The sequence below is a fragment of the Branchiostoma belcheri genome, unplaced genomic scaffold (assembly GCF_001625305.1).
Source record: "Branchiostoma belcheri isolate BF01 breed outbred unplaced genomic scaffold, Haploidv18h27 scaffold55, whole genome shotgun sequence".
Lineage (NCBI taxonomy): Eukaryota > Metazoa > Chordata > Leptocardii > Amphioxiformes > Branchiostomatidae > Branchiostoma > Branchiostoma belcheri.
In genome coordinates, this window is record NW_017804187.1 from 277,751 (window position 1) to 292,748 (window position 14,998).

General features: G+C 44.4%; 1 protein-coding gene and 2 pseudogenes across 1 annotated transcript; 1 reads left to right on the top strand and 2 right to left on the bottom strand.

Moving 5' to 3' along the window:
* LOC109481362 lies at positions 1 to 2,281 on the bottom strand (annotated as a pseudogene).
* A 1,554-nt stretch (positions 2,282 to 3,835) lies between these two features.
* LOC109481376 (zinc finger protein 578-like) lies at positions 3,836 to 6,529 on the bottom strand. Its single transcript, XM_019783931.1, has 2 exons — positions 6,346 to 6,529; positions 3,836 to 4,849 (listed from the first exon to the last, which is right to left on the bottom strand). Exon 2 carries the CDS (start codon positions 4,845 to 4,847, stop codon positions 4,113 to 4,115), a length of 735 nt encoding a protein of 244 aa, XP_019639490.1. The 5' UTR covers positions 4,848 to 4,849; positions 6,346 to 6,529; the 3' UTR covers positions 3,836 to 4,112.
* Positions 6,530 to 8,106: 1,577 nt separating this feature from the next.
* The window catches only part of LOC109481283, an 87,948-nt pseudogene continuing 81,056 nt past the window's right edge, over positions 8,107 to 14,998 (top strand).

Sequence of the window (14,998 nt, forward strand, 5' to 3'; positions counted from 1 at the left end):
TGTGTGTTTAGCCATAATGTGTTGGTCCAAATGGTCTTGCCGTGCTGTAGAAAAGTCACACTGGTCACACTTGTAGGGTTTCTCACCAGTATGGGTCCTCATATGCTTGGATAGAGCAGACCTGTTAGCTGTTCTGTATCCACACTCCCCACACATGTAGGGTTTCTCACCGGTGTGTTTAGACATGTGTTGGTCCAAATGGTATTGACGTGCACCAGAGTAGTCACACTGGTCACACTTGTAAGGTTTTCCCCCAGTGTGTGTATCCATGTGTTGGTTTAGATTGCTTTTCCATGCAGTAGCAAAGTCACACAGGTCACACTTGTAGGGTTTCTCACCAGAGTGTTTAGCCATGTGTTGGTCTAAATGGCCTTTCCGTGCAGCAGAAAAGTCGCACTGGTCACATTTGTAGGGTTTGTCTCCAGTATGGCTCTTCATATGTTGGGTTAGAGCAGACCTATAAGCCGTCCTGAGTCCACACTCCCCACACATGTAGGGTTTGTCTCCAGTGTGTTTAGCCATATGCTTGGATAGCACAGACTTTTGAGTTGCCCTGTATCCACACTCCCCACACATGTAGGGTTTTTCCCCAGTGTGTCTAGCCATGTGTTGGTCCAAATGGTCTTGCCGTGCAGCAGAATAGTCACACTGGTCACACTTGTAGGGTTTCTCACCTGTATGGGTCCTCATATGCGTGGTTAGAGCAGACTTGTAAGCTGTCCTGAATCCACACTTCCCACAAATGTAGGGTTTGTCTCCAGTGTGTTTAGCCATATGCTTGGATAGCACAGACCTATAGGCCGTCCTATATCCACACTCCTCACACTTGTAGGGTTTGTTTCCAGTGTGTTTAGCCATGTGTATGTCCAAATTGCGTTTCTGTGCAGTAGAATAGTCACACTGATTACACTTGTAGGGATTTTCTCCTGTGTGTTTTGCCATGTGTTGGTCCAAATGGCCTTTCTGTACAGCAGAATAGTCGCACTTGTCACACTTGTAGGGTTTTTCTCCTGTATGGGTTCTCATATGTTTGGATAAGTCAGACCTTTTAACCGTCCTGTATCCACACTCCCCGCACATGTAGGGTTTTATTCCAGTGTGTTTAGCCATGTGTTCCCCTAAATGGCCTTTATGTGCGGTAGAATAGTCGCACTGGTCACATTTGTAGGGTTTGGCTTTTGGCAGTTTCTCCTCAGGAATCTCACAGCTTCTCTCAGCCATTTCTAAAAACAACAGTAAGAAAAACACAACAGAATTAAAACAGATGGAATGACAAAGAAATGTTCACCGACTAACAAGCAGGTTACGTCGATGAAGGTTAGACATCCAGGTAATACGATATGCCAAAAACAATTACTCAAGCAACTGGATATGATTTTGGAAACGGTCAGACGTTTCAGCTAGTATCCACTAGCTTTCGTCAGTGACTTACATGCTTATAGCCCACTAAAACTTCCTTGCATATGATGTATACTAGCATTTGTCAAGATTTACTGTAATGCGTGAATTAATATTCCTGTAATTATCATCATCATCATAAGCACCGGTCATCATAAAGGTCCGAGTACAGAGACTGGCTACCTCCACAGAGATCACAAATAACTGGCCCTAGTACTAGAAACAGCGAGATGCTAGACAGTCCTACTCTCCAAGCAGAGGTTTGGGCTTGGGGTTATTTTTAGCGTGTTTTTAGGCCTCTTTTATCTGGGTTTCTCTTGCACTGACTTTTTTTCCTACCTGGTGGGAAGAAATTCAGTGCAAGAGAAACCCCGATAAAAAAGGCCTAAAAACACGCTAAAAATAAACCCAAACCCAAACCGCTGCTTGGAGAGTAGGACTGTCCGAGCACAAACCAACAGATATAAGAACTCGCCTATACCGTTAATTCCTCAATTCCCCAATAAGTTATTATTTCTGCCGCCCCGAAGACGGACCTATCATGTGCCAAGCAGCCTCTGTCCGGCCGGAACACCCGCAAAGCCGACCTTTAGAGAATGGTAACCATGCTGCCCCCCTCCCCCATAGATTAATTTTCAGAGGGATATACAAATCAAAATTGCAGACACATATAACCTTCCTGGTCCAATCTTGCTGCCATACCAGTGAAGATGATGTCTCACCTGTGTGTTTCTGTTGTTGTAGGGTCGACAAGACGCTGAATCTTCCTTAAAACCGGCTCAGATTTTAGAGAAACGATCTTCCTGCCGCTGGACAAAATGGCGGACAAGCGCTGACACGGGTCACTGCTTCAACAGGTTAAAGGTCAAATACACCTGATTACCCAAATAAAACAGTAACTGTCAGATTACACTGTTTGAACAGCGTTTCAGTCTGATTCCTTAAAATATATATTTCAGCTTGTTTACCTACATGAAAATCTTTATGGTCTGTGTGTGTGTGTCTGTCTCTGTACGTGTTTGTGTGTCTGTATGTGTGTGTGTGTGCCTGTCTGTGTACGTGTTTGTGTCTGTCTCTGTGCCTGTGTGTGCATGTGTGAGCGTGCGTGCGTGTCTGCATGTGTGTCTGTGTGGTGTGTGACTTGTGGTCAGCATAACTTAAGAAGGCGTTTATGGATTGTGGTAATATTTGGTATGTGGGTAGGTCAAAGGAAGGCAAAGGTAAAATTTTGGCCTCCTTGTGGCTGACATTGGCACTGCAGCCGAACTTCCTTTTTTATATATCTTTTGCCCTGGACATGCTGTATGATGTGAGGACCTAAACTAGATGTCAAAACCAGCTCAACCTGAACATGTCCTACTACATCAGCATGAAAGTTCATCTGAGTTGGTAAATCACATTATGACAAACTTAAACTTTTCTCCAACTCAAAATTTGACTCAACAGAAATTTTCGACTGAATCACTCAGTCTTCCTCAGTTATCTTACCCAAATGCTGTGGACACATGATTTTTCACACGTGTGACGTCAGCAAAGGGTCAAAGGTTGTCTGAAGTCGATATCGCCCCCCGTCCCGGTTGAGCGATGGTTGAAGTACCCTGATGTATATGACCTCTTTTATGCCTCTCTTGAAGTAATCCTGTTCGGTATCCAAGATTCTGACCCCCTCCAGATCCACTGTGTGTCCCGGTGATTCTATGTGGATGTGCTGTGACACCTCAGATGCAACAGAACTGGGTCGTCTATGTTCTAGAAACCTGGTTTTTAGTTTCCCGACAGGGGCCTCTGTTAGTGTTTCCCTGGCAACTTATGTGGTAGATAAACCCACATTTGTCTTCCTTGGGAGTTTTGTCCTTAGGTGCCCTACTACACACTGTACAATGTAGTTTATCCACAACCAAGACTTCCTTCACACAACCAAGAATAAAGAACATGAACACACACACAACCTATGTCATTGGCAGATTTTAATTGTATTTAGATGTATAACAGAGCAATTTTGGGAAAGAGTTAGTAAAACACTTGGTTACTAGTATATTATAGGACTGGCGAAAAATGTCCAGACTATGCATGATGTACAAAATTACTAATAAACTGGTGAATGTACCAACTACTAAGCAGGGTTGGACAAGTCCCATTGCCCACTTGCCCAGGGCAAGTAAAAGCACTGTTCGGGCAAGTAAATATCCCCCAGTACTTGCCCGATTGGGCAAGTACATTTTTTGGATGCAAAGTTTTAGCCCCAGCAGTATTTCAACCAAGTTTTAAACAATTTTGATAAATAAAGCATCCAACATTATAAACTCTTTCTGCTAGTAAAATGCATAGAAATGTGTCGTATTTTGGGCAAGTAAAAAGTTGGTTCGGGCAAGTGGAAATGACCATGTACTTGCCCGATAAGGCAAGTGGACTTTTGAAAACTTGTCCAACCCTGCTAAGTAAGTGCCTAAATACTACCTCAGAACAGAACTAGAAACACCAGAGTTGTTAACCAAGGATTGACAAATTCAAAAAGTGTTTTTTCTTATTGAACTATCACAGTGTGCTGCCAAGTACAGCAGGGGCTTTGTGTGTGCAGATAGGTTAGGCCTAAAAGCTGTCCTGTGTCCAAATAAGCTCCCCAAACATTTATACAGTTTGGCTCCCGTATATTTAGCCATTTGCGTGGCTCGACAGGCTTTATGTTCAGTAAAATAGTCTCACTGGTCACATTTCTATGGTTTCACACCAGTATGGGTCTTCATATGTCGGGTTAGAGCAGACTTTTGAGTTGTCCTGTATCCACACTCCCTACACATGTAGGGTTTGTCTTCAGTGTGTTTAGCCAAGATGTGTTGGTCTAAACCGCTTTTCCGTACAGCAGAATAGTCACACTGGTCACATTTGTAGGGTTTCTCACCTGTATGGGTCCTCATATGCCTGAATAGGTCAGACCTTTTAGCTGTCCTGTATTCGCACTCCCCACACATGTAGGGTTTGTCTCCAGTGTGTTTAGACATGTGTCGGTCCAAATGGCCTTTCTGTGCAAAGGAAAAGTCGCACTGGTCACATTTGTAGGGTTTCTCACCTGTATGGGTTCTCATATGTACGGCGAGAACAGGCGAGTAAGCTGTCCTGTATCCACACTCCCCGCACATGTAGGGTTTGTCTCCTGTGTGGGTTCTCATATGTCGGGATAGGTCAGACTTGTAAGCTGTCCTGTATCCACACTCCCCGCACATGTAGGGTTTGTCTCCAGTGTGTTTAGCCATATGCATGGTTAGAGCAGACCTGTAAGCTGTCCTGAATCCGCACTCCCCACACATGTAGGGTTTGTCTCCTGTGTGTTTGGCCACGATGTGTTGCTCTAAATGGCTTTTCCATGCAGTAGAATAGTCGCACTTGTCACATTTATGCGGTTTGTCTGTTGGCTGTTTGTCCACAGGAATCTCACAGCTTCTCTCAGCCATTTCTAAAAACAACAGTAAGAAAAACACAACAGATTTAAAACAGACTGAATAACAATGAATGGAGTAAAAAATTCAAAGTCACTCGTTTCAACCAAAACAAGTGGCAGTCACTGGATTTTGTAGCTACCCTCAAAGGTACCCTAAAATAGTCTGGGCAAAAACGCAGCACTTACTTTTGACGGATGTCCATATACATATGTAACAGCGAGTATATAGGCGTCACTAACTACCGGCCCAAATTGGGTCCTGGATCTTTTGGGTGAGTCGGTTTCATCTACATCTACACAACACTAAGCAACACGCCTTGCGGGGCCTAGTGCTTAGGGAGTGGTCCTTCCCCAGCGTGACCGGTGGTGGTGGTGAGAAAAAAACAAACAAGAACAAAAAAGTTTTTTTTTTTAAACCGAATTTAACGTCATTTTTCCCCAACCGGGGGTTAGATGTGCTTGCAACAGGTACAAGTCTTTTTTTGAAGCAAGATTTTTACGGCTGGATGCTCTTCCTAACGCCAACCCAAACCCTAGTAGGGTCCAGGAACCCTCTAACTGAGGGGGGAAATGCGTGTTAAGTGCCTTTCCCAAGGGCACAACGTCTGGGTGCAAGTCCGGACATGTCTGGGTCCAACCCTGGGGATTGAACCTGGGTCTTCTTGCTTGACTAGAGCAGTGACTATCTACAGAAGTCGTAGCTGGGGATTGGCCACATTCCTACAGCTGGGTACAGCTACGTAGGGAAGCCATAATGGCTGGCTATCCCAGCTTTAAAATGCTCAATTGTCTTAGCCATTACCAGATGGTCAGGCCAGGTAGGGCATTCCAAGAAACTACCCCTAAATGTCTCTGTTCTACAGTGCGCTGGTTGTGAGCTGACACGCTGGGTTCGATTCCCGGGGGTCAGAAACCTTCGAGTTACTCCTTTCTGTACAAGTACATGTACATTTCAATGTTACATTCATATGACCGCCCCCCTCTCCCATACAAATCTTAATATAACTTATAAGGCCACAGCAAGTAAATTTTATGGATGACATCCTCCGCAGACTCCAAATCTAATGCGAGCGGGCAAAAAAAAACAAGGCGGGCCAAAAAAAAAAAGGTTCCTACATTGTAAAATTTTGACTCAATCATGGTACTGATGATTTTGATTCAGTGGGAACATCACATGTACACAGCCAACATCACATATCACTGCATCAAAGTAAGAAACAAGACATTAAATCAGAGCCTTTTCTTGTCTCCTCTCTTCATAGTTATCTGCCATCCACGTTCCGGCATGGCAACAGACATCTTTGCCCATTTTCGGCACGTTGACCACTGTCAGAAGGCAACAAAATTTCTTGTTTTTTTTTCCAAAATCAGCCTAAAATCAATGCGCGCGCGGTTGTCATCCATATTTAATACTTGCTGTGGCCTAATGCAAAAACCCAAATTCGCTCTCCTGGTCCAATCTTGCTGTCATACATCAACTAGTGAAGATGAATAACCAACAAACGTCTCACCTGTGTGTTTCTGTTGTTGTAGGGTCGACAAAACGCCGAATCTTCCTAAAAACCGGCTCAGATTTTAGAGAAACGATCTTCCTGCCGCTGGACAAAATGGCGGACACGGGCCAGTGCTTTCGCAGGGGAAAGGTCAAAAGTTTGTACCTGATTACCCAAATGATACCGCAATTTCTTTGCTGCAATTTCTTCTTCAGTCGCTAGATGTCGAAACTCCTCGCCGTTACAGTGTGAAAAATTATTTGTAGGGCTGTATATTCTGTATTCTAGAAGTGGTTTTGCAACAAGAGCTTCATTTATTTGGGAAAAAAACGAAAAGGTTTCTGGAAGCCAAGAACTTCTATATTTTTGACCTCTTTCTCATAATAGTTTGTACAATGTACTTAGTACAATAACTTCTTAATTTAGAGACCCGTTTATAAGTTGTTGCCGTGTAAAAATACTAGTTTGGTCACAGCACTTGAAGTATGAAAAGTAGACATTAAAAGTACCACGGTCTTGTGAACGAATATCGGGAGTCGTATTAAAGGGTGATTACAACTTATATTACAGATTCTGATGTTGTTGTCCTTGTTTAACGTCTAGTATCATGCTAGACGTGGTCTCTTGGTGCTGGTTTGTGCTTGGTCCAGTTCAGAGACAACTGTCTCTCTCATATTTAACTCTTGTGTGATGCTGGAGGTGTCTTTGGTACACTCTCCAAGCAGAGGTTTGAAGAGAGGAGACAAGAAAAGGATCTGATTTAATGTTTTGTTTCTTACTTTGTTGCAGTGATATGTGATGCTGGCTGTGTATATTTGTTTCCACTGTATGGTATATATGTTTCCACTGAATCAAAACCATTTGTACAATGATTGAGTCAAAATTTTAAAATGTAGGAACCTTGTTTTTTTCATCCCTCTTGTTTTTTTCGCCCACTCGCATTAGATTTGGAGTCTGCGGAGAATGTCATCCATAAAATTTACTTGCTGTGGCCTAAGAAGCAAAACATTAAATCAGAGCCTTTTCTTGTCTCCTCTCTTCCGAGTTATTTGCCATCCACGTTCCCGCATGGCATCATACATATTTGCCCATTTTCGGCACGTTTACCACTGTCAGAAGGCAACAAAATTTCTTTTTTCTTCTTCTTCAAAATCAGCCGAAAATTAATGCACGCGTTGATGTGATGTCATCCATAAAATTTATTTGATGTGGCCTAGGCATAACGTCAACAACAGAACACCCCCCTGGCCGAGTGGAACAGCCCGTCCCATGTGTATGTTCTCCGTGGCTCCTTGCCAGACGCCGAACGGACCGCACCAAGAACTTTCCCTCCGACTTTCTCTCCTTGTAGCGGCCCTCAAGACGCTCCAACCATCCAAGGAACAACAATAACCCCTTGGAGACGTTCCTATCGGACTAACCGGGGCATTTTGGCGGGGATTTCGGGGGAAAGCGACCCCGTATTAAAGCTCAGACTAGCCGTGGAGTAGCGGTGCCTGTTTGGTAGTTTGGCGGCGGGTGAAACTTGACCCTTTTACCGGAGTGTGTGGCCGACATTCTTCGGTGGAAAGGCCGCCGGGCGTCGCGACAAGTTTCCCACGGGGCTCCGGCAAGCCTGCAGCCGCCGAAAGAACGGACTAGCCCCGCCTGGACGGGCTCGTAGAGCTGGGTTTGTGCCACGGGAGAGAGTAACGGGCTCCGGCGGGGCGGACTAGCCCGCCCGCCCGACTGAATCTCACTACCCGGCCCGGTAGATCTGACGATTCCCAGCCGTGGCCTCCCCGCAGCCATGTTGGGATCTTATAGCGTCACCAGGACCGTGCTGGTCATCCTAAGCGGCCTGGCTACGCTAACCACCACACACGGTAAGTTTGAAATTATTAGCCTCTACCAGGCTTCGAGAGGAGGCTGCAAAGAGTAGAAATTGTGCAAGTAGAGTGATAACATGCCGAGGGAGTTGGTCCGCTAGAGAGTATAGTGCGGCAAAAAGACGGTAAACGTACTCTCTAGCGGACCAACTCCCTCGGCATGTTGTCTCTCAGTATTTTGGCCAATTTCTACCCTTTCCAGCCGCCTCCCGAAGCCTGGTAGAGGCATGGTACAAATGTACTAGCAACTCTATCTGCCTTGTTTTGGTAAGAACCAGACGGTATTATTGTACTATTTACACACGTGAATAGACCGCTTACCGACAACAATAGAACCATAACACGGTCCCTAACCCTATAAACCTTTAGCCTTTGTAGCAGGCTTATAGAACTTGGGATCAGATCTGGTGGTCTTCGGCTGTTTTCTGATTAGCCCAGTTCAAAAAACGGGTGTAATTTAACCAGGCCGGCTATGTTGTCTATATGCAATCAGAAAATAGCATATCATAAAAGCTCCCAAAGACCCTGAAGACTCCCCAAACCCCCAGTTTTTGGCATGCTATGGAGGCTACTCAAACTCAAAACAGAGGTTTGGGTTTTGGCTTTTTGGTGTGTGTTAAGGCTTTTTTTAACGGGTTTTCTTTTGCAATGGTATCTTCTTTTTACGGTAACCTAGTGCTAAAAAGAAAGCCCAAACACGCAAAAAATAAGCGGAAACCCAAACCTCTGCTTGGAGAGTACCCTAACCCGAACTCTAACTTCCCCGCAGTTAGCCCAGGAGTTTCTCCGTTTATTTTGATTCGCAATCAGGCCACAAATTCAGGCCATTTTTGCTGTCATCGCTGCAAACACAGGAGTGCATTTAGCTACAGTCCACAAAACGACATCAGCACGATCTGACATGTCGACAAGAGATAGCCTCCATAGCATGCCAAAATCTGGGGGATTTGGGGGTCTTCAGGGTCTTTGGGAGATTTTATGTGCTATTTTCTGACTGCATATAGACAACATAGCCGGCCTGGTTGAATTACCTCCATTGGGCTAATCGTTTCTCTGGTGGTATATTGGCTACAGCCCTGCCAATTTGACACAATGTTGCCAATTTGATACAGTCTTGTTACTTGTAGCCACCTAAATATCTGCTTGGAGATCCTTGTACTGGCAATCAGCCAGCAAACAGACTTGATAATGTCTGAGGAAGTCCTTGAACTAGAAACTATTGCCTGTCTACCAGCTAACATCACAGTTGGCCCAAGTAAACAGGATCTCATCACTTGGGGAACAAAAAATTTGAAGCTAGGGGAAAATTTTGTGCATTTTTGTTGTGAAATGTTGTCATATTAACATGGTTGTGATGATTAGTGTATATTGCCTGTCATGTTTTTGTGATGCATTGTACCATGGAGGTAATTTTTACCTCCATGATTGTACCAGTAGTTTTACTACAACGGTAATAAATAGTAACAGTTTTATCTACATCTACATCTACATGATACGGGACAAAGTGCCTCACGGCACATCACGTCCCGGGAAAGGAGGTGCAGCTGGTGTGGCAGGTGGTGGTGCGCAACAAAAATATACAAACAAATGAAAAATGATCTATAAATAATAAATTGCAAAAAGAAGAAACCGAAATGTGCAACTATATACAAAAGCCACACCAGAAAACAAAAATGACCCTACAGCTGGGTATTGGCGGAGAGGCCAAGGTGACTGGCCAATCCCGCCTTAAATGCATCAAGGGATGTGCAAGATATGAGTGTACCTGGTAGTGTGTTCCACTCGATGACGGTTCGAGGGAAATAACTGGCTCTGTATGCTTCTGTCATGTGAAGAAAAATTTGAATCTGGGGAAAAATTTTGCACTTTTTGTCTTGTGTGAAGTGTGGCCATCTATTAACAAGGTTGTGATAATCAGTGTGAATTGTCTGTCAAGTCTTTGTGACGCTGGTAATTTACAATGATAGTGATAAATGCAGACTGCAGGTTGGCATTTCTAACACTGCAAGCTACGAAAAATGTAGATCAAACCCTGGAACTGAGCTGACAGCTTTTGTGTCTACTGCTGACTCATAACATACAAGTAATTTTGCATGTATTTTTCAAATTGATGGTAAAATGTTTGCCAACATGCAATTTTTTATATGCCATGGGTTTAGATCCAGACTTTTAAGTGTGTATGCGCAGAAAGTAATTCTGAATTGCATAGCAAAATTTTAACATTCTGCAACATTGCAGAACACTGAAAAAAAAAATTCTACCACTCACTTTCAAGCTAAAAAAAATGAATGTCAGACCCTAGAGCTGCATTGCCAGCTGTACCAAGTTTGTCAGGACGTCAGCTGGGCTCCCTCAACTGCAGGAAAGTTGTTTTAACAGTTTGAGTAGTTTTGTTTGCGGCCTGGAAAGTTGTGTTAGTATTTGGCAAAGTTCTGTTATCGTTTCCCAAAGTTTTGTTTGCAGTTTAAATCAACAGGTCAGAAAATGGAAAATAACACTTTGTACTGTGATGGTCGGCTTTAAGTTTAAGGGATGGGCTGATCCAAAGAAATTATTTGTTTCACAGATATTCCTGAATGTACAAGTTAATCTTCACCAGAACAAGGACATTATAGATAACGTTATTGCACATCAGCCCGACAACACTAAATTTTGAGAGTTGGCTACGTATTACTCTGAATTCAAGAAGCCTCCCCCATTACGCTTTACGATAAATGCCGGCTAGCTACAATGCATTTACTAGTACAATGCATTACATAGAATTAAAGGGGCGAATTGCGCTCTACGCAAAATGCGCCAATTACGCTCTACTAATTGTAGCTGTCCATCCACAGCGCTTTACATAGAATTAAAACGGCCGATTACGTTCTACGGTAAAAGGCATAGGGGGGGAGGGGCCCAGTGATTGTTGAGGGCCTGCAAGGGGGGGGGGTCCCGACAACGCTCTTCGCTGGATTCGGAAACCTCTCAATTACATTTTACGTAGAATTAAAACGGCGAATATGCTCTACGCAAAATTTTAGAGCGGTCCGTCTACGCTCTACGTAGAATATTAAAATGACCAATTACGCTCTACGGAAAAGGGCTTGCAGGCCCCCATTGTTGTCCAGCAGAAAGTTATAAAGGGACATTCCAGAGGCAAGAAAGGCTGTGTTAATCAGCAAGACCAGATCCAGTAAGTTACCAGCAAGCTTTGACTCATAACAGGGGGGATTATCCTGCAGGCATCCAGTGTTGTTTTAGGTCAGGGCTGGTAAAGTTCTGACAAGTCATTATACCTGAGCATGCTGGGGGAGGGTCTGTTGGGGACAGTTGGTACAGGGGTGTGTATGGGGGTTGTGTGGTGGTAGTAGGGATGTATGGAGTAGGGGTGTAGGGATTATCCTGCAGGCATGTCTGTGTTGTTTTAGGTCAGGTAATTATGCCTGGTCCTGCTGTGGGAGGGTGTGATGGGGGCAGCTGGTGTAGGGGTGTGTATGGGGGTTCTGTTTCTGTATCTGTATAACCGCCTTTCAACATAACACACCAGCTTCTCAGGCACGCGGCGCGGCGCGGCGGCAGCTGGCTACATTACACCAATTGACTTGTTTAGTTGTTACACCTTGCCCCTGAACATCTAACTCTAGACATTGTTTAAAGCTATCTAATGACAATGCCCCTACTGTACTAGGTGACAGCAAGTTCCACTCTGTGATAGTTCTAGGAAAGAATCCTGGGTTGATAACTCTGGTACTGCAACTGCAAGGCATGACTACTGTATTTCTTGTGTGGTGGTGGTTGGTCACACATCAGACAGTAGTCCCCATTGTGTGCTCAGTCCTGCTGGAATCTGACCCTGAGCCAAGTTTCTCCTGTAATCCTGGCTGTTATGACTACAAGGCTGCTGTTTATTTGGGATTTTGTCCTCTTGATTCGCCTGTCCAGATAATTTTACAGTTCAGTTTTCCGCATGAACAGTTTTGTGGGCCATCATAGGGCCCAAATGCTGAGTGCAAAAATAATGAGGCCACACCAATTTAATTTCTTGGTTCTCTGATTTGCCTCTTCGTTTTTTCTGATTTGCGAAAAAAAAGAAAAAAAATTTTAGTACTGGATCAACTCATATGCTCATATTTTGACCCCATAAGTTGAATGTCCTTTTCCTCCTAGTTGTTACAGTTTTTTCCATCCATCAATGCAGTGGTTTGACGTAAAAACGATAAACATAAAAATGATGAACTTTTGTGCACCCAAAATTGAAGCAGTGCTTCTAATTTTTTCAAATATTTTCCTTGAAATAACACTTTTTTCCTTTCCCTTTGTCTCCCTCCAGGTGTCTGTGTCCATGAAGGTGTCCACTACCCGGTAAGTACCACAGTTCTGTCTACCCTGATCACCCCCTTACAGAAATGGACTCTCCCAGAAGTGGGAACATTAAATTATTGTATCCAGAACCGTGCCTATCTAGTTCTATGCCTGTATGGGTGAGGGTTAGGATCAGGCACGGTTCTGGATAGTCTCTGTCGTATCCAGAACTGTGCCTATCTAGTTCTATGCCTGAAGGGGTTAGGGTTAGGATCAGGCACGGTTCTGGATAGTCTCCATGTATCTAACGACATAGACTTGCCCCAGGCACGGTTCTGAATGCGCTTGGACTATCCAGAACTATTCCTGACCAGTAGATGCTGCTCTACTCTACTCTGATTCGGGATAAAAACAGTTCTGGACATGCGTGGACTATCCAGAACTGTGCCTGAGCATTGTTCTGGATAAAGCACGGTTCTGTGTACAACAACATTTATGCACTGCTGGCAGAGTTCACTTGAAGAATGGGGGGTGTGCCGTTAAGTGACAGTGTTTTGGCCACACAAGCAGAGTTTTATGGATGACTTCCATGTGTGGTTTTTATTTAGCTCTGCCAGTTTTTTTGTGCTGGTTTGGAGGAACCTAATAAGTTATTGGAAACTGCTGGCAGCTGGCCAGTTTAGTTTTAGACATAGCAATAGTTTTAGACAATTACATTTCATTATGTCCGTTTTAAAGTTATTTTATACTCTGTTTCATTGTCCTATTATGTTTGTAACTTGCAATTAGCCTTTGGGCATGAATTTGCAATAAACGTCTCTAATATTTTCTATTGCAAAATTGAGGAAATAAAAATTTCCAGCCTGCTGGCTGAGGTTTGCCCCTGTCAGGCATAAACCCAGCGTGAAGTCTGAAGCAGCCCAACAGCTGTGTGGAACTGTCTCAGGGTTGTAGGGGGGGTCCATGTGTAAGGGCTGTAGGGGGGGGTCTATGTGTAAGGTGGTGGGGCTTTGATCTTTCTTTCTTTATGCAACTGCAAGGGTTAGACACCTGGAGCACTAGGCAGCAATTCAGCTGATGCTGTCCTACACACATTACAACAATTACACTACCACAGTAGATGGAAGCAAGAATTACATTGAAGTACATAAATATCTGTACAATTAAAACAATGGCATTTCAAAAACTACAGCCTAAATGGTTAACAGATGCTTTGATCTGTCCTGGGGGGTTGGGGGTGTTTCCCCCCCAGGTTCCCCCTCCTGTAGGGCTAGATCAGATCAGCCCTATGTGGGGGGGGGGAGAGGGGTAGGGGGTAGGGGATGCGCTTTGTGGTAGGGGGTGGGGAGAGAAGTGTCCCTGTTTAAATTTTGCCACTCCTGCAAAGATCCATGTTTAAAACTTGGTATGACATGCCACAGGTCAACCACCCTGGTGGTTATTGTGTATGTCCCTTTCTTCTAGCCTGGGTGCCAGGCTGCTTCCAGGGCCTACACGTACAGGCCAGATCTTCGACCCCAGGGCCAATATGGTAGCCTGGATGTCAGGCTGCTTCCCCAGCCCACACAGGCCAGCTAAGGTACATGCCCCCAAAGGTATAACAGGCCTTGATCCCACACAATGGCCTTAACTCTGAGCCTGGCACCCAGGCTATCTCCTTGTGGTCCTCTGTCTTTCTCATTAGGGGACCCCATGGCAGCCATGTTCTACAAATGTATGTAGCCAGCTGAGCACCATATCAGTTAGGAATTTTTACTGCCGATATATTTACGGCTAAAGAGGTCTATTTCAGGGTGTTCGCTCGTGTCGTGTTGTTTCTCACAACTCCTTCTTATAGGGGAATATATTGTCCAAACTTAATGTTACATTGTTCATTGATAAACTCTATATTCTTACGTTTTGAAATTGGTTTGGTTTCCTTTTCGATGCCCACCATCATGATAATGATCATTCTGGCATACTCATTTTCACCTGAGCTAAGTGAGGAAAATGCAAGGGTACAAGGTTGGTGACTTGGCAGGATTCGAACCCTGGACCTCTTGGTTCTGAGCCAAAGGTCTCTGCCATTACACCAGGCACCCCCATGAACAAAATTTTGCGCCAGTGTTGTGATCTAGATGTGCTAGCAGCCTTCTCAAAAAAATTTAGAGTAGGTGGCTGATAAGAAAAAGTAGCAGGCGAGCCACGAAGTGGCTCGAAGCGAGCCGCGCAGCGGCTCGCAGGGGGAGGGTACGGGGAGGGGGGTGGCCCCCCCTCCCGGTGGGGGGGGTCCGGGGGCCTCCCCCGGGAGGAAATCGTAAAAATTAGACCCTAAACATCGTTTTTGGTACATTCTGAGCAGCTTTTATGGCAATCTTGTGGCTCCAAAATTTACTGTTCGTGCACAAATAATTCCGGAAAAAGGCTGTATTAAAATTGTTTGCCACTCCGATCGTATTACGCGCGGTCCTTGCGCCCGGCCACAAATGCAGAAAATAAAGAAAGCATATTTAAATGTCAATTTGATCGAAAACATAATC